The 20,243-nt window shown below is 48.4% G+C and overlaps 2 protein-coding genes across 2 annotated transcripts in view; one reads left to right on the forward strand and one right to left on the reverse strand.

Moving 5' to 3' along the window:
- The window catches only part of LOC311245798 (uncharacterized protein), an 81,968-nt gene extending 68,693 nt beyond the window's left edge, over positions 1-13,275 (forward strand). Inside the window, exons 9-11 of the mRNA XM_084335786.1 lie at positions 10,228-10,310; positions 11,529-11,625; positions 12,504-13,275. Coding sequence (XP_084191912.1) covers positions 10,228-10,310; positions 11,529-11,625; positions 12,504-12,671 — 348 coding nt within the window. The 3' untranslated portion in view covers positions 12,672-13,275. The remainder of the gene's footprint in view (positions 1-10,227; positions 10,311-11,528; positions 11,626-12,503) is intronic.
- A 1,789-nt stretch (positions 13,276-15,064) lies between these two features.
- The window catches only part of zfpm2a (zinc finger protein, FOG family member 2a), a gene marked incomplete at both ends in the record, with an annotated part of 20,547 nt that continues 15,368 nt past the window's right edge, over positions 15,065-20,243 (reverse strand). The window contains 2 exons of the mRNA XM_084336572.1: positions 15,065-17,628; positions 18,507-18,734. Coding sequence (XP_084192698.1) covers positions 15,065-17,628; positions 18,507-18,734 — 2,792 coding nt within the window. The remainder of the gene's footprint in view (positions 17,629-18,506; positions 18,735-20,243) is intronic.

Below are 20,243 nucleotides of genomic sequence, written 5' to 3' on the forward strand. Positions count from 1 at the left end.
TCTCTGCCTCGCTTCACTTTGAGGAAGTGAAGGTATTTCCACTTGCTCTGCTGTTGAGGGGGCGGAGATATGCAAATCAGTACCTTATTCACGTCAGCAATACTGTCAAATCAGAACGGCGTATTGAGTGAGGGAAGATCTCGTGAACTCGAGACTAGACGGATGAGTCAATATGATAATTAACGACACAGACCACATTGATATAATCCCCCATTGCTAGGAAACAATGCTAAACACTGGAAAATGCCATTTATAATGCATGGCCCCTTTAAAACAAGTCACAGAGCTGTTTGTTCTGGTCAGTATAATTTATCATGTTAAAACAAGTCACAGTACTGTTGGTTCTGGTCAGTATAATTCATCATGTTAAAACAAGTCACAGTGCTGTTTGTATAATGTGTGTGTGTGTGCGTGCGTGCGCGTGTATGTGTGTGTGTGTGTGTGAGAGCAGCTTGTTCAGCCCTACCACAGGATGGCGCTAGTGACAGAGTAATCAGGGTCTGTCTTGAGCCGAAAAAAAGCTTTTGTTTTCACATCATGAGAACCAATGTCATTTGAAATAAATGAAAACCGAGTCTTTTTTGTTGTTGTAATTGCTGTGACATGACATCACAGACGTACAGTGTCTTCTTGATACACTCTGTACTGTAAACTCAGAGCCGTACAGAAGACGCTGCCTATACAGTAAGTTACAAGCTTTTCTATAATCCTCAGACTCTATACTGCAGCTGAGGTTCTGTATGAAGATACTGTCCGTGTTGCAGATGTACACATTCAATTCATAGTGTCCTCATCCGCACCATCACACCCACCCTCATCCACCTCCACCCTCATCCACCTCCATCCTCATCCACCTCCATCCTCATCCACCTCCATCCTCATCCACCTCCATCCTCATCCACCTCCATCCTCATCCACCTCCATCCTCATCCACCTCCACCCTCATCCACCTCCACCCTCATCCACCTCCACCCTCATCCACCTCCATCCTCATCCACCTCCACCCTCATCCACCTCCATCCTCATCCACCTCCACCCTCATCCACCTCCACCCTCATCCACCTCCATCCTCATCCACCTCCATCCTCATCCACCTCCACCCTCATCCACCTCCATCCTCATCCACCTCCATCCTCATCCACCTCCATCCTCATCCACCTCCATCCTCATCCACCTCCACCCTCATCCACCTCCACCCTCATCCACCTCCACCCTCATCCACCTCCATCCTCATCCACCTCCATCCTCATCCACCTCCACCCTCATCCACCTCCATCCTCATCCACCTCCATCCTCATCCACCTCCATCCTCATCCACCTCCATCCTCATCCACCTCCACCCTCATCCACCTCCATCCTCATCCACCTCCACTGGCTCCCAGTTAAGGCCTGTATATCATATACAATCCTCGTCCTTACCTACAAATCCCTCCACCCCTACACCTGCTCCATGCCCCCAGTACCTATCTGACCTCCTCCACCCCTACACCTGCTCCATGCCCCCAGTACCTATCTGACCTCCTCCACCCCTACACCTGCTCCATGCCCCCAGTACCTATCTGACCTCCTCCACCCCTACACCTCCTCCATGCCCCCCAGTACCTATCTGACCTCATCCACCCCTACACCTCCTCCATGCCCCCCAGTACCTATCTGACCTCCTCCACCCCTACACCTCCTCCATGCCCCCCAGTACCTATCTGACCTCCTCCACCCCTACACCTCCTCCATGCCCCCCAGTACCTATCTGACCTCCTCCACCCCTACACCTCCATGCCCCCCAGTACCTATCTGACCTCCTCCACCCCTACACCTCCATGCCCCCCAGTACCTATCTGACCTCCTCCACCCCTACACCTCCTCCATGCCCCCCAGTACCTATCTGACCTCCTCCACCCCTACACCTCCTCCATGCCCCCCAGTAGCTATCTGACCTCCTCCACCCCTACACCTCCTCCATGCCCCCCAGTACCTATCTGACCTCCTCCACCCCTACACCTCCTCCATGCCCCCAGTACCTATCTGACCTCCTCCACCCCTACACCTCCTCCATGCCCCCAGTACCTATCTGACCTCCTCCACCCCTACACCTCCTCCATGCCCCCAGTACCTATCTGACCTCCTCCACCCCTACACCTCCTCCATGCCCCCCAGTACCTATCTGACCTCCTCCACCCCTACACCTCCTCCATGCCCCCAGTACCTATCTGACCTCCTCCTGATGATGGTGGCAGTGATGAGGTAGTGATGAGGTTTCAAGTTCAAGTTTCTTTAATAGTTGTCATACAGAAGTACATAATACTTTTATACAAAATGCTTCTTACTGTTACGCTCCAGAGACTGTGCTAGACAAGATAAGTATGAAATAAAATAGTATAGCATGTAAAAATAGAAGTCACAGTGTTCAGTATATACATATGTACAATGTTCGATGCAGAATAGAAGTAACTGAGTTACCATACAATATACAATATACTATGCAATATACTAATATACAATACTATATATATAGTGCAAAGCAGAAATGGGATGAGGTACAATTTAGGTACAATTTACAGTAAGGTGTACTGAGGTATGGGTTGTAGTGCAAATCCTTTACCAATAAATATAAAGCGTGTTTAGGTGTTCTAAAGTGTGGAGAGTGGGTGCTGCAGTGTGTTGTTTGTTTAAAGTGAGTGTGTGCGTGTGGATGTGTGTGCTGTGTGCAATAGTGTTATTGTTCGTTGAGCAGCCTGATGGCCTGGGGATAGAAGCTTCTTCTGAGTCTTTCTGTGCTTGCCATGAGACTCTGGTATCGCTTGCCTGACAGCAGCAGTTCAAAGAGGCAGTTGTTTGGGTGGCTGGAGTCCTTGATGATTCTCTTAGCCTTACCCCTGCACCGCTTGTTGTAAATGTTCTGGAGGGTGGGAAGCCCCCCTCCAATTGTGCGTTCGGCTGAACGTGCCACTCTCTGTAGTCTGCTTCGGTCTTGTGCGGTGCTATTCCCAAACCAGGAGGTGATATTGCCAGTCAGGATGCTCTCTATTGTAGAAGTTCTTAAGGATCTTCTGACTGACTTGAAACTTCCTTAGGCGCCTGAGGAAGTAGAGGCGTTGTCGTGCCTTCTTCACAACACTGTCAATGTGTGTGGTCCATGTCAAGTTAGGGCTGGGCGATATGGCCAAAAACGTTATCGCGATAAAATTATAAAATTATTTTCATATAACTCGATATCGATAATTATCGTCGATATAATGTCTGTCAAGTTTAATTAACTTTTTATGCCCGGCGCCGATGGACGGGCTATTAATAGACTTGTTTTTCTGCTGTGAATGTCTCGAGTTGATGTCGTCATCAGTCCGCGCACGTTAGCAGTTAGCCGACAAGCGGTGTATCCCATGACAATGTACTAAATATGACCCTAAAATACTCTGTTCCGCCACAATACATTGCAACGACGTCCACCGTATACCACACACTACTATAACCGTGGCATCAGAATTCACGCCACATACATACTCGGCACGTAAATATATAAAATAGCGCCGTGCAAGCTAAGTATCCTAGCAGCCTTGAGTCCTGAGCTGTGGTGCGTAAGCACGTCATCACGTAACGTTGGTTGTTGTTAGTGAGTGTGCTGAGCCGAGGCTGAACGGAGCCAAACTTGGAAAATCGATATATCGAAACTTTGCGACCACGTTTCATGTTTATTTCGAGGAAATAATTTATCGCGATATTTATCGTTATCGTTTTATCGCCCAGCCCTATGTCAAGTCCTCGGATATGTGGGCTCCGAGGTACTTAAAACGGTTCACTCTCTCAACCGGTGCCCCGTCGATGCTGAGGGGGCTGTGGTCCCTGACCCCCGACCTCCTAAAGTCCATAATCATCTCCTTTGTTTTGCTGATGTTCAGGGAGAGGCTGTTCTCCTGGCACCAGGTAGCGATGAGGTAGTGATGGTGGTAGCGATGAGGTAGTGATGGTGGTAGCGATGAGGTAGTGATGGTGGTAGCGATGAGGTAGTGATGGTGGTAGCGATGAGGTAGTGATGGTGGTAGCGATGAGGTAGTGATGAGGGACCCGCTTCAGCTTTTGAAGTATTGCAGATGTTGCCAGGGAGATAAGGATATCATTGTGCTTGAATTCTCTATGGAAAGAGTGAGGTTTCCAAGACTGACTAGTGAAGGTTATTGTGTGTGTGTGTGTGTGTGTGTGTGTGTGTGTGTGTGTGTGTGTGTGTGCGCGCGTGTGCGTGTGCACACAGAACTCAATAGAGCATGCAGTCCATTTCTCAAGGGCATGTTCTGTGACCACTGCTTAATTGAACTGGGGTGGAAATGTTTGGCTGCTATGTTAATGGCAGCGAGGATATCGCCTCTCATCGCTGCTGGGAGAGACACAGTTAAAGGGGAATACCAGTCATTTTTTATAATTCACATCATTCCTGGGCCAATCAGTATTTGTGTAAATTAACATTTTCCTCCCAAACCGAGAAAACCAGTGGGGTGAATCCTCATATGTGTGGTTTCATACCAGTGTACACAGCCTGGAGCTGGCAGAACCATTAATGGATAGAGAGGACGGCACACCAAGATGGCTGCCGTATATCTTTGATGGTGATGGTTGTTGTGGAGGTGAACATTGTTTCCTGTGTTGACCCAAGGAAACTATAATAGAAGGAAGGGTCATCACGTCAGAATACCAGCATTCTATACCAAGGAAACTATAAAAGAAGGAAGGGTCATCACGTCAGAATACCAGCATTCTATACCAAGGAAACTATAAAAGAAGGAAGGGTCATCACATCAGAATACCAGCATTCTATACCAAGGAAACTATAAAAGAAGGAAGGGTCATCACGTCAGAATACCAGCATTCTATGATCTGCTTGGTGCCAGTTCTATTGAAGCCTGTCAAATCAAATCAAATCAAATCAAATTTATTTATAAGGCCCGACAACACACGTTAATGTCCCCATGGGCCGTACAGGTCTTCTTTAAACAAGTCAAGAAGAAAACATAACAATAAGTCAAGAACAGAACAAGGACACCATAAGGTCCAACACATTTAAAATAAATGCAAATAAATGAAAGAATGCAAGCACTCCCAGACATACCCCACACGAAGGTAAGGGAAAAACTCACTAAAACCTAACAATAGGTAAAAAAGCTCCACAGGCAATGTGGAGGAGAGAAACCTTAGAAGGGCCATTCAAGGGGGGATCTCCCTTCTTAGATGTCGGTGATAGTAGTGTTGCAGACGGACAGTTGGTAAGCATGCACTCAAGTGTGTAGTGGAACACAGATGAGTGCATGCAATAGCAACTAGGGATGGGTACCTTTCACATTTGAACCGATACCGGTACCTGTGAATCGATACCGGTACCCAACGGTACCTTTTTTCGGTACTTTAGTCTCAAGAAATTTAATTTACCTACCTCAGTCGTAAAAAAAGAATCCAAACTTCAAATAACTACAATTTCGACAGTTTTCGGCTTGTCATTGCCCCGACTGCTTTGTTGTTGAATCAAGTCAAATCCTAGGTAAGCATATATTGTGCGTGTGAACGTTGACATGAAAAGAAAAAAGTAAAAAAAAAAAGTAAAAAAAAAGAAAAATTAATAAAAGATATTTTTCTTTATTTTTTTTATATTTTTTTTTCGGTTTCTCACTTGATTCGATACTCGGTAGTACCGACGTGTTTCGGTTCGGTACCTCAAAAGTACCGAATTCGGTACCCATCCCTAATAGCAACTGAACATTTTGAAAGATTAAAGATAGAACTGATAGCTATCTGAGGAAATATACACCAACCAATATATCAAACGTTAGCAAGTTAAAAATGCAACAAATTGCCAATGATCCTGACATCCTGTTTAAATGACCAGGAGACGGCGGATCCCATTCAACTCAATGTCGGCCGAACTGAACGTTTCCACACTTGGCACCAATGTGCGTTCGTTCACACGCTACACAGTGACGCGATGATGACCCTTCCTTCTTTTATAGATTCCATGTGTTGACCGAGCAGCATGTGAGACTTTGTTTCAAATGACAGGCGTTTGCCGTCAAACGTTATGTAGCAGCTTTTTCAAATTGAATGTTGATGTGAATTTCCCTATCTTAAACCCAGCCCCTCCTTTCCTGATCCTCCAATCACAGCTGTTTGGTCAGTTGGAACAGCCACAAAAACACAGTAGCTTGGGAGCTGCAGGTGTGTGCATGCTGCTTCCTGTGCATTGTGTTTTAAAATACAGTTATTACCATGTTGGCAGGTTCCATCTTTCATCTGCAGCTTTATTATCTATGTTCTTTAAATTAATTGTCTTTGTGGATATAGTCTTTTCATGTGGATTTAATCAAGAGAGAGAGAGAGAGAGAGAGAGAGAGAGAGAGAGAGAGAGAGAGAGAGAGAGAGAGAGAGAGAGAGAGAGAGAGAGAGAGAGAGAGAGAGAGAGAGAGAGAGAGAGAGAGAGAGAGAGAGAGAGAGATTTTTGATTTGATTTGAAGTCTTTATTTCGAACATGCAATGAATACAACAAACAATAACAAAAAAGAAAAACAACTCAATCTGCATGTTCGAAAAGGAGTAGGAAGAAGTATACACTTATTTAATCCTATACCCCTTTTCCACTACTCAAATGAGTGTACTATTTTAAACATAAAAAAGAAAAGAAAAGAAAAAAAAAATATATATATATATGCAAAACAAAAAACAAAAACTATATATGTATAAAATAAAATAAAAAACAAAATAAAAATGTAAACAGAGAGAGAGAGAGAGAGAGAGAGAGAGAGAGAGAGAGAGAGAGAGAGAGAGAGAGAGAGAGAGAACAGCAAAACTTACCCAAAGAAGTTGTAGGGGGGGGGGCCCAAATAACACTTTACTTAGGGTCCCATAAAGGCTTGGGCCAGCCCTGTCAGGTCATGAGAGATTCCCCCCCCCCCCCCCCCCCCCCCGTGGTATAGGAATACCTGCTCAGTAATACATAACCAAACTGCTCGGGGGGGCAGAGGGATAACATGCCTGTTGAGATCCCTGTTCTTCTGTCTCATGGAAACACCTGCTCACTGACACAGACCACGCCTGGCCAGTTTGAATGTGTTTTTACACTGTAGTAGAAACACCTGCTCACCGACACAGACCACGCCTGGCCAGTTTGAATGTGTTGTTACACTGTAGTAGAAACACCTGCTCACTGACACACAGACCACGCCTGGCCAGTTTGAATGTGTTTTTACACTGTAGTAGAAACACCTGCTCACTGACACACAGACCACGCCTGGCCAGTTTGAATGTGTTGTTACACTGTAGTAGAAACACCTGCTCACTGACACACAGACCACGCCTGGCCAGTTTGAATGTGTTGTTACACTGTAGTAGAAACACCTGCTCACTGACACACAGACCACGCCTGGCCAGTTTGAATGTGTTTTTACACTGTAGTAGAAACACCTGCTCACTGACACACAGACCACGCCTGGCCAGTTTGAATGTGTTTTTACACTGTAGTAGAAACACCTGCTCACTGACACAGACCACGCCTGGCCAGTTTGAATGTGTTTTTACACTGTAGTAGAAACACCTGCTCACTGACACAGACCACGCCTGGCCAGTTTGAATGTGTTTTTACACTGTAGTAGAAACACCGGCTCACTGACACAGACCACGCCTGGCCAGTTTGAATGTGTTTTTACACTGTAGTAGAAACACCTGCTCACTGACACAGACCACGCCTGGCCAGTTTGAATGTGTTTTTACACTGTAGTAGAAACACCGGCTCACTGACACAGACCACGCCTGGCCAGTTTGAATGTGTTTTTACACTGTAGTAGAAACACCTGCTCACTGACACAGACCACGCCTGGCCAGTTTGAATGTGTTTTTACACTGTAGTAGAAACACCTGCTCACTGACACAGACCACGCCTGGCCAGTTTGAATGTGTTTTTACACTGTAGTAGAAACACCTGCTCACTGACACGGACCACGCCTGGCCAGTTTGAATGTGTTTTTACACTGTAGTAGAAACACCTGCTCACTGACACGGACCACGCCTGGCCAGTTTGAATGTGTGTTTACACTGTAGTAGAAACACCTGCTCAGCACCACATTATTATAACAAAGTGACACAGAGCATCGTGTTCAGCGAGACGTCACCACCTCAGCTACACCGGTGTTATCTTACGTCTGCTTCAGGCCGACGGGTTTCCCTCCAGAGCGCCGTGAAGCGTGTTGTTCCACACGGACCGCTTGTGACTGGATCTGTTGTTTGTGGCAGAGCAGACACCCAGCTAGGAGGCTGAGAGGAGACAGACACCCAGCTAGGAGGCTGAGAGGAGACAGACACCCAGCTAGGAGGCTGTGAGGAGACAGACACCCAGCTAGGAGGCTGTGAGGAGACAGACACCCAGCTAGGAGGCTCTGTGAGGAGACAGACACCCTGCTAGGAGGCTGTGAGGAGACAGACACCCTGCTAGGAGGCTCTGTGAGGAGGAGACAGACACCCTGCTAGGAGGCTGTGAGGAGGAGACAGACACCCTGCTAGGAGGCTCTGTGAGGAGACAGACACCCAGCTAGGAGGCTCTGTGAGGAGACAGACACCCTGCTAGGAGGCTGTGAGGAGGAGACAGACACCCAGCTAGGAGGCTGTGTGAGGAGGAGACAGACACCCAGCTAGGAGGCTGTGTGAGGAGGAGACAGACACCCAGCTAGGAGGCTGAGAGGAGACAGACACCCAGCTAGGAGGCTGTGTGAGGAGACAGACACCCAGCTAGGAGGCTGTGTGAGGAGACAGACACCCAGCTAGGAGGCTGTGTGAGGAGACAGACACCCAGCTAGGAGGCTCTGTGAGGAGACAGACACCCAGCTAGGAGGCTGAGAGGAGACAGACACCCAGCTAGGAGGCTCTGTGAGGAGACAGACACCCAGCTAGGAGGCTGAGAGGAGACAGACACCCAGCTAGGAGGCTGTGAGGAGACAGACACCCAGCTAGGAGGCTGTGTGAGGAGACAGACACCCAGCTAGGAGGCTGTGAGGAGACAGACACCCAGCTAGGAGGCTGAGAGGAGACAGACACCCAGCTAGGAGGCTGAGAGGAGACAGACACCCAGCTAGGAGGCTCTGTGAGGAGACAGACACCCAGCTAGGAGGCTGAGAGGAGACAGACACCCAGCTAGGAGGCTGAGAGGAGACAGACACCCAGCTAGGAGGCTGTGTGAGGAGGAGACAGACACCCAGCTAGGAGGCTGTGAGGAGACAGACACCCAGCTAGGAGGCTGTGAGGAGGAGACAGACACCCAGCTAGGAGGCTGTGAGGAGGAGACAGACACCCAGCTAGGAGGCTGAGAGGAGACAGACACCCAGCTAGGAGGCTGTGTGAGGAGGAGACAGACACCCAGCTAGGAGGCTGAGAGGAGACAGACACCCAGCTAGGAGGCTGTGAGGAGACAGACACCCAGCTAGGAGGCTGAGAGGAGACAGACACCCAGCTAGGAGGCTGAGAGGAGACAGACACCCAGCTAGGAGGCTGTGTGAGGAGGAGACAGACACCCAGCTAGGAGGCTGAGAGGAGACAGACACCCAGCTAGGAGGCTGTGAGGAGACAGACACCCAGCTAGGAGGCTCTGTGAGGAGACAGACACCCAGCTAGGAGGCTGAGAGGAGACAGACACCCTGCTAGGAGGCTCTGTGAGGAGGAGACAGACACCCAGCTAGGAGGCTGTGAGGAGACAGACACCCAGCTAGGAGGCTGTGAGGAGACAGACACCCAGCTAGGAGGCTGTGAGGAGACAGACACCCAGCTAGGAGGCTGTGTGACACACTGCTAGCCAGACTGTCTGAGGGATAACAACTAGGGATGTCCGATATTATCGGCCGTTATTGGCATTAAAATGTGATATCGGAAAATATCGGTATCGGTTTTAAAATTTTTAATTTTTATATTTCTATAACCTTTATTTACCCAGGCAAGCAAGTAAGAACAAATTCTGATTAAATGTATTGTCAAAAGTAATAAGTATGCATAATGTTGTGTTAATTCCACAACAAGAGATATGTAATGTTAATTACCTGAAATTATTCCGTTTTTTGGCGGGGGGAAACCCTGCATATATCAGTATCGGTTGATATCGGTTGATATCGGTATCGGAAATTAAGAGTTGGACAATATCGGTATATCGGTAAAAAAGCCAATATCGAGCATCATCCCTGATAACAACGTTGAACTTCATGTGTTCCTGTCTTACAGAAATACCTGATGAGTGATCCCGCCCACCAGAGCGGCGCCGTGGACGAGCACTACTTCCTGAATGAAAGTGCAGCTCAAGTCGGGTAAGATAACCGTGTTATGAGCTGTTATTAATATTAACCCAACCCTGGCACAGAGGAGCTGTTATTAACCCAACCCTGGCACTGAGGAACACATAGGACTCTGTTATTAACCCAACCCTGGCACAGAGGAACACATAGGACTCTGTTATTAACCCAACCCTGGCACAGAGGAACACATAGGACTCTGTTATTAACCCAACCCTGGCACAGAGGAACACATAGGACTCTGTTATGAGCTGTTATGAGCTGTTATTAACCCAACCCTGGCACAGAGGAACACATAGGACTCTGTTATGAGCTGTTATGAGCTGTTATTAACCCAACCCTGGCACAGAGGAACACATAGGACTCTGTTATGAGCTGTTATGAGCTGTTATTAACCCAACCCTGGCACAGAGGAACACATAGGACTCTGTTATTAACCCAACCCTGGCACAGAGGAACACATAGGACTCTGTTATGATGTGTTTTGGACAGCCTGTGTATTTACAATTGTGTGTGTTGTGTGAATGTGATATATCACCCCAAAGTACTCAACCTCTACTGTCTTTAACTATGAGTGAACACAACACTCTAACTCACCATCTTCAGATAATAAAGTACTCAACCTCTACTGTCTTTAACTATGAATGAACACAACACTCTAACTCTAAAATGGACATCTGAGGTATTTTGTTGATTGGTATATAACTGTTAATAATATGCTGTTAATATCTTATTCTGTTGATGGTATAACTGTTAACAATATGCTGTTAATAACTGTTAGTCTGTTGATGGTATAACTGTTAACAATATGCTGTTAATAACTGTTAGTCTGTTGATGGTATAACTGTCAACAGTATATCGTTCATGACTGTTATTTTGTTGATTAGTATAACTCAACAGTATGCTGTTAATAACTGTTATTTTGTTGATTAGTATAACTCAACAGTATGCTGTTAATAACTGTTATTTTGTTGATTAGTATAACTCAACAGTATGCTGTTAATAACTGTTATTTTGTTGATTAGTATAACTCAACAGTATGCTGTTAATAACTGTTATTTTGTTGATTAGTATAACTCAACAGTATGCTGTTAATAACTGTTATTTTGTTGATTAGTATAACTCAACAGTATGCTGTTATGTTAGGGTTAGTACTCAAAGCTCTCATTCCAATATTCAATGTTTCCAGCAATATTCTGTATTGACTGTAGTTGCTCATATTTCTCTTTTTAGGGATATTGCAAAGTTCAAGCCTCTCTCCAGTGGGACATCAGTGAGTGTGATCACTGGAGATTCTTTTGACCGGCAGATTCCAGAGCACCTAAATCAAGTGAGAATTACCAATACATTTTTGTATTATTATAAACGTTGTTTATAATATTGTTATTATTTATGTTTTTTTCGTAGGATGAAATGTATAAATAAGCCCTCTCCTGTCACATTATTTTATAAACCCCACATTCTTTATGTTGTATGTTTAAAGGGGAACTCCAACATTTTGGGAAATTAGCTTATTTAACATCTTCCCTGGAGTTAGACAAGAAGATACATACCTTTGTTGTCTCTGTGCGTGCATTTTAGCTTTGGGAATAGACGCTCCGTTAGCATAGCTTAGCTTCATCACTGGAAGTGAGGCAGGACAGTAGCCTTACAGTGCCTTACAGTGTATTGCAAGGTCTGACATTGACCAAACTTGATATGCATGACCTTGGTGGGCTCTAGGTCAACTCCTGAAAAGGGGGTCAATGTCAGACTTTGCAATCAAAAGTTAGGGGGCTAATAACCCTTGCCATAATTTCAGTGCGCCCCCTAACTTTTGATTGCAAGGTCTGACATTGACCCCCTTTTCAGGAGTTGACCTAGAGCCCACCAAGGTCATGCATATCGAATTTGGTCAATGTCAGACCTTGCAATACACTGTAAGGCACTGTAAGGCTACTGTCCTGCCTCACTTCCAGTGATGAAGCTAAGCTATGCTAACGGAGCGTCTATTCCCAAAGCTAAAATGTACGCACAGAGACAAAAAAGGTATGTATCTTCTTGTCTAACTCCAGGGAAGATGTTAAATAAGCTAATTTCCCAAAATGTTGGAGTTCCCCTTTAACCTCTTAAACCTCTTATTTTTAATTTTTTTTTCTTTTTCCCCCAGACTATTTTAATAATATCCAATGGATGTGTAAAATGATTTAATAATGATCCTTGTTCCAGGTGGTGGCGAGGCTTCAAAAGAAGTTCCTGGACGAGTCGTATCCATCGGCCAATCACATCCACGTCGGAGGAGCGGACCGGCGAATGATCTACGAGAGGCCGTCCGTCATCAGCCAGCACATCTTGAAGCTGGTCCACCAGAAGCAGTCCAGACAGCAGAGCGAGTGACCCGCTGCCAGCAGCTCCCTACCTGTGTCCGTCCTGGCCAGGGCAACAACTATAATTGAATATATTTCAAATAATTTAATGTAGAATGAGGTGGGATTGATTTCACGTATCCCTCCAAGTAACGTTCCCACTTTAAAGCTATACCCAAGTATCTATACCGCTCAATTAAAACGTGAAACTATTTCATGTTTCCCCAGGTACTGGAAGCGTTTGTATTGAAATAAACAGGGATATTATTAAGTTATGTTTCACAGTTAAGAAATCCCAGGTGAGCTTCACCGGGCAAGAGATTGCAGTCTCCTTACCCGGCCAGTCAGTGCCAAAAATAATTACAATAATTACAACAGTTACCCATGGGGGCTACTTGATGGCTTTCATTCCATAAATTTCCAGCAGAATATTCTGTATTGTTATACCCATAGAGGTATACAGTATGTGTTGAGTTTGTCTTCAGTTATGGCCGGGGAGGTACAGGCTCTAGTTCAGGGATGTTCCCTACTGGAAATACACTTGACATATTTATGTCATCAGACCAGTTCTAACAAACTGGATTATTTGGTCATTTGCAAATATGTATGTGTTTTGCCTTAATATTTGTAAATAAAAAAAAAAAACATTTTCTATTTATTTTGTCATTTCTTACTAGTTATACCACTGGCCAGTATGACTTACTAAAGTTACTACCATAGTGTCTTTATACCTGTATCACTGTACAATAATACTACACCACTGTACATACATCTGATTAGTACTATTACTCAGTAGTAGACATTTATATATTTTATATCCAGTTGAATCACCTGTACATTGTATATTTCTATAGCACTATACTGTTACATTTGCACTCTTGGATGTCAAACTTGTTTTCCTTGTACTGTATAATACATTTTAATTGATCTAATAACTCCGATCCATCACTCGTATGAACTGAAAGAACGACCAGACGGCGTTGGATTATCCTGAGGATTTAAGTTTAATTATGACACCACATCAAAATAAAAATTTCCAACAGATCTGGAATTGTATTCCATCCATATACATGCATAGCGACAACGTTTTTTAAGAAACATTTTTCTCCCACAATCAGGACATTGGAATGATCATTTTACATCAGTAACACACAGACCTCCAACCGCCTCCTTCCTCTGCAATAAACTTCATTCTTGTACAATTCGTTTTTTTGTTCTTTTTTATCTTTCCCTACGGGGGGATTACAAATAATTATATGCACAGTTTCCCCCGTTTCATAATACTGCTTTCAGTAACGCGTGTCCCTCATTTACAAAGTATTGCATTGAGAGCAAATTTCAAAAAGGGAGACCAAAGTGTATCATTAAACAGAAACACGAGTAACTATACAAGAACGCTCCATCCTCGTGAACACATCCATATCTGAGTTGAAGAAAAGACGGAGACAAACAGCCACATATGTATAAAGCCATGTCCTGATGTCAACACGTGAGACGCAGGCCTGGTCATCGCCTCCCAAACGGGCGCTTTGTCAAAGGAACACGGCGACGTCGTGGGAAACGTGCTCACCGTCTTCTCCGGAGTCGGCCAAGAAGATGTATATACAATCACTCCTCTGTGCGTTCAGTGGAAAGCTATACGGCTGCAAGCTATAGCCTAGCTTAGCGCAAATTAATGGAAGCGGATACCAGCTGTTGGCCTCAAACGCCTCTTTTCCGGAGTTTTAAGCTATAGGCTAGTGGTCCGTAATCCGCTTCTGTACATTTGTGCTAAGCTAGGATAGCTTGCAGCCAGATAGCTTTCTACTGAACGCACAGGGAGGAAATTGGTGTCTATCTTCTTGTCTGCCTGAGAAGACGGTGAGTGTATTCCCTATAATGACGGCGTGTTCCTTTAAGGCTGTGAAGTCATGAATCGCAAGCTGCAAGTGACATTTTGAGCATATACAAAAACGGGTACAGCAAATAAGAATAACACACAAGTGCCTCAGTAGCTATTTTTGTGTCTAAAATGCATCTCATTTTCGTATTCTGTCTATTGATTCACTGAGCCTACGTTACAGTGTAAATGTGTGCTACACAAGAATGACTATACAATAACATTACAAACAACTCTTGATATAAATTTCAGTTTGAATTTTAAATTAAGATCACTACTCCTATTAATACTGATTGTAAAATAAATAAATGTGAAAGTGGCACCAATATTACTCTTGATTCATGTTTCTCTTTTCATTTTATTTTTTTTAACCAACGGTTTTGCATTTTTAAGTCTTAAAACGATGAAAGAAGAAGCTCCTCTTGATTGTCCACAAGCAGCGTTGAGAACTGCGTGATGCACTCTTCCAGACACGACAGTGTGCCCAGACAGAAGAAGAAGGGATACGACGGGCGGAGCTCGGGAGTGACCACAACGTCTCCCTCTTATTTCACGTGCTCCGCGGCGTGCGACGAACAGTAGAACTTCTTATGGGTGATAAAGTTTGACAGGTTGTTGAACTGGATGTCGCAGAGGCGGCAGTACTTGCCGCTGCCGGGCGCCGAGCCGTTCACGCCTTTAGTAGTAGCTGCCGGCGCCGCCTCCTCGCTGGGGGACTTGGAGGAAGGGGGCGACGCGTTCTCGTTGGCGTCCGCCGGGGTCTCGGCGCCCCACGTCGGCGAGGGGTTGGCGGGGTGAGCGTCCGCCTGCTGTGGCGTGTGGGCCTGGTTCTCCTGCTGCTGCGGCGGCGTGGTGCCCGACCGCTCCTCCGGCTTGTGGCCCCCTCCGTTGACGATGACCATGCCCCGGTTCTTGGGCAGCGGCGGCAGGGGCTCCTTGCCGGGGTGGGGGCAGCCGTTAGCCGCGGACTCCGCTCCTCCTCCTCCGTTAACGCTCTGCTCCTGTTCGCCGGGCTCTCCCTGCATCACCGGCCCCCCCCCTGATACATAATCGGTCGGCTTCCCCCCGAAGTACGGAGATATTTGCTCGGCCCCTTTCACCTTCTTTATGGCTCCGGGGTACAGGCAGTGGGGCAGAAACAGACTCTTGTTCTCGTCTTTAGGGGGGATGAGCTGGGGCTCGGCGAAAGGCTTGAGCCCCGGCACAGGGCCCAGGTGAGGGGGGAACATTCCCCCGTTCTGCACCGGCATCTTCCCGTTGCCATTCTTCTCACATTTGCCAGGGCTCTTATCGTAGACGTCATCGGGATTGTTATTGCCCTCACTCTTCACGTCTGGGAACACGGCCGGCTCCAGGCTGCCGCTCTCGCCGTGTTGTGGTTGTGGTTGTTGCTGCTGGGCGGCGGCGGCAGCGATGGCCGTCACGGGGCAGAAGTTCTGTTTGTGCGCCAGGTAGTTCTCCACTTTGTTAAAACTGATCTTGCACACGGTACATTCGTGATAGTCCAACAGTCTTTTAGGGGAGCCGCACGTCTTGTCGGGGGCCGGGGAGCACTTTTTGCTGAGATCGATGGGTGCGTCCAGCTCCTGCTGGTCCATGGCGTTGCATTTAGGAGCCAGAATAGACTTGGTGACGGTGAGCGAGGCCTCCAGGTGCTTGGGCACCATCCCCGGGAAGATGTCACAGCGCGGGTGGAAGCGATCGGCCAGGCTCTCCGCCGCCTCCTGCGACGTACAGGGGTTACCGTGGCTACCCATGGGAGGGACCCCCAGGAAGCCCGGCTGTCCCATAGGGGGCCTCGCGTGCTCCTCCTCCTCGGGGAGACACATCTCGTACATCTTCCTGCGCTTGCGGGTCCTCAAGGTCCTCTGCATGGAGGGCAGCTTGTTGGCAGACATGCGCTTCATGGGCGGGTCGTGGCGCGTGGCACAGTAGTACTGCTTGTGGACCATGAAGGTCTCGTGGCGGCTGAACGTGATGTTGCAGGCCTCGCAGGTGGTCTTGTTGGGGTCGTTGTCGCTCTCCACCAGCCCCGTGCTGGGGCTCTTGCCCTCCGCCGGCTTGCCGTTCAGCAGGTCCTCCGTGCCGGTCGGGGTGGTCACCTTCTTCACCTGGAGGTCCTTCTCTGGCCCCTTATTGGCGCTGGCATTGATCATGTCCAGAACGGTGGAGGAGCTCAGACAGGCGGACTGCATGAGGTGGCCGTCGGCCTCGGCGGCGGGGTGGCAGCCGGCCAGCAGGCTGACGGAACTGTGGCCGCTGTTGGGGCTCACCGCCTCGCTCACCTTGTCCGTGAGGCCGGAGAAGTCGGGGGACTTGGCCATGTGCTGCCAGCGGCTGTTGCAGTAGTGCTTTTTGTGGACCAAGTAGTTGTCCAGGTTGTTGAAGGTGATATTGCATTCGAAACAGGTGGCCCCTTTGGGCATGAGGGGGCTGTAGATGACAGGGGGGTAGCTGTTCCCTCCGTGGCGCAGCCTCCGGTGGACCAGCTCCGACATTTTAGCCAGAATCTCCGAAGCCTGCGGGACCACCGAAATGTCCTGGGAGAAAGCAAACTGAGACAGGAAGGGGCCCATGGGAAACGTGGGCATGTTGTGCTGCACGGGGGAGGAGGCCAGGCGGGGGCTGGAGGGCTCCGACTTGATCCTGGTGTAAGAGAAGCTGGCCTTGCTGCCGGGGTGAGCCTCTCCCTTCTGAACGGACAGCAGGGGCTTCTTCTCCGCCTTGTCGGCCTCTCCCTCCGTGTTGGTCTCCTTGTTGTGGGTTCCCTTGGGACTGCCCAGCAGCGCGTCCTTCCTGTTGGCCAGCTCCACACGGGCCTGCTGCTGCTGCTGGTGGTGGTGGAGGAGGCTCTCGTCTGGGCCCCGGGGGGAATGCTCGGTGCCGTCGCCCTCCCTGTGAAGTTTGCCGCCGTGCCGGTGTAGGTCCTGGTGCTGCAGGAGCTCCCTGTGGCTCTGGAAGCCGATATGGCAGTGATTACATCTGAAGGCCGCCTGTGACAGGTGAGACAGGATGTGATGCTGGAATGTAATAAGAGAATCCGCCGTGTAGTTACAGATTGTGCATTTCAAGCTGGTGCCAGGAGGGAGGCTCTCTTCCATTTTGACACCTGTGAGGAAGATAAAAGGGAGAGAATGCTCAGAATCTCGCCTCCCACTTCTCGCTCAGAGTCAACTGCAGACGCCATCAGAGGCTGATGCATTATGCCAACGCTTATTCCTCTCCTCTTTGCTGAAGGATAAACTGGCTCCTGAGCAGGCAGACAGTACAATATATATTTATTTATTCTGAGGAGAAACAACTGCCGTTTTTCTGAACCTGCATGGAAACTCATTTATTCATCTCAGGAAGTGTTTCTTTATCACAATGATTGACAAATACGCAGGTGTTAGGTTCTCTTATAAATACATCTCCAGCGACAATAACATATTCTGTTCAGTACAGTATGTGTATATATATATATAATGTGTTCCTGTTGAAAAACCTCTCCCTTCTGGTCCTACTCACCGCTGTGGGAGGTGCTAAGGTGTAACTCCTCCCTACTCACCGCTGTGGGAGGTGCTAAGGTGTAACTCCTCCCTACTCACCGCTGTGGGAGGTGCTAAGGTGTAACTCCTCCCTACTCACCGCTGTGGGAGGTGCTAAGGTGTAACTCCTCCCTACTCACCGCTGTGGGAGGTGCTAAGGTGTAACTCCTCCCTACTCACCGCTGTGGGAGGTGCTAAGGTGTAACTCATCCCTACTCACCGCTGTGGGAGGTGCTAAGGTGTAACTCCTCCCTACTCACCGCTGTGGGAGGTGCTAAGGTGTAACTCCTCCCTACTCACCGCTGTGGGAGGTGCTAAGGTGTAACTCATCCCTACTCACCGCTGTGGGAGGTGCTAAGGTGTAACTCCTCCCTACTCACCGCTGTGGGAGGTGCTAAGGTGTAACTCCTCCCTACTCACCGCTGTGGGAGGTGCTAAGGTGTAACTCCTCCCTACTCACCGCTGTGGGAGGTGCTAAGGTGTAGCTCCAGCGCCCGGGCCCCGGAGAAGCTCTTGTTGCATTGTGGGAAGGGGCAGACGCTCGGGGTCTGGTGGGGGCCGCCGTCGCTGTCCTCCACCGTGGTCTCGGGCTCCCTCTGCCGCCCGCTGCAGTAGTACATCAGGTGGGCCTGCAGGTTCCTCTCGCTGCGGTACCAGATCCCACACGCCTTGCAGGGGAAGATGTCCTCTGGAGAGACCGGGGGGGGGGGGGGTGCAGCGTTAGATTAAAAAGACAAAGGTCCCGCACGCTCACGTGCACATGCATGTATGTCTGTACGCACGCACACACACACACACACACACATGCATATACACACACACACACACACACACACACACACACACACACACACACACACACACACATGCATATACACACACACACACACACACACACACAGACAAAACCCTTCTACTCTTCCATAGCTTTGATAATCAAAGCCGGAGCTGTTGTACCAGATCCTGAGCTATATCCCTGCTGCTAGCACTGGGTTGGTGCCCTCACTCAAGGGCAGACGAGAACACTGGACCATCTGCCTGCAGTAGCCTCCCTGTCGAGCTGAACCCAGATAGCCCCTCATTAAGTAAACAAACACACTATTTGCATGAGGCGTGTATTTAGCAATTAACAGGTTAGCTCGCGCTCGCCGTGTTTATGTGAACCCAAAAACTTGAAGGTCGATGGCTCTTATCTCCGGCACAGACACTCATCTAGCTTAATCTACGGCCAGCGGAGACCCACTCCTAGTTAAGCAGGTGACTGAGTGCAGGCTGCGGCCCGTGTGGGAGAGAGAGAGAGGGGAGGGGAGGTAAGAGAGAGAGAGAGGGGAGGGGAGGTAAGAGAGAGAGAGGGGAGGGGAGGTAAGAGAGAGAGAGGAGGGGAGGTAAGAGAGAGAGAGAGGGGAGGGGAGGTAAGAGAGAGAGAGGGGAGGGGAGGTAAGAGAGAGAGAGAGAGGAGGGGAGGTAAGACAGAGAGAGAGGGGAGGGGAGGTAAGAGAGAGAGGGGGGAGGGGAGGTAAGAGAGAGAGAGAGGAGGGGAGGTAAGAGAGAGAGAGAGAGAGAGAGAGGAGGGAGGTAAGAGAGAGAGAGGGGAGGTAAGAGAGAGAGGAGGGGAGGTAAGAGAGAGAGAGAGGAGGTAAGAGAGAGGAGGGGAGGTAAGAGAGAGAGAGAGAGAGGAGGGAGGTAAGAGAGAGAGAGGGGAGGTAAGAGAGAGAGGAGGGGAGGTAAGAGAGAGAGAGAGGAGGTAAGAGAGAGGAGGGGAGGTAAGAGAGAGAGAGAGGAGGTAAGAGAGAGGAGGGGAGGTAAGAGAGAGGAGGGGAGGTAAGATAGAGAGAGGGGAGGTAAGAGAGGGGAGGGGGGAGGTAAGAGAGGGGAGGGGGGAGGTAAGAGAGAGAGGGGAGGTAAGAGAGAGGGGGGAGTTAAGAGGGGAGGGGGGAGGTAAGAGAGAGAGGGGAGGTAAGAGAGAGAGGGGGGAGGTAAGAGAGAGAGGGGAGGTAAGAGAGAGAGAGGGAGGGGAGGTAAGAGAGAGAGGGGAGGTAAGAGAGAGAGAGGGGAGGTAAGAGAGAGAGGGGAGGTAAGAGAGAGAGAGGGAGGGGAGGTAAGAGAGAGAGAGGGGAGGTAAGAGAGAGAGGGGAGGTAAGAGAGAGAGGGGAGGTAAGAGAGAGAGAGAGGGGAGGTAAGAGAGAGAGGGGAGGTA

The sequence above is a fragment of the Notolepis coatsorum genome (genome assembly GCF_963971535.1).
Source record: "Notolepis coatsorum genome assembly, chromosome: 19".
In the NCBI taxonomy this organism is placed as follows: Eukaryota; Metazoa; Chordata; class Actinopteri; order Aulopiformes; family Paralepididae; genus Notolepis; species Notolepis coatsorum.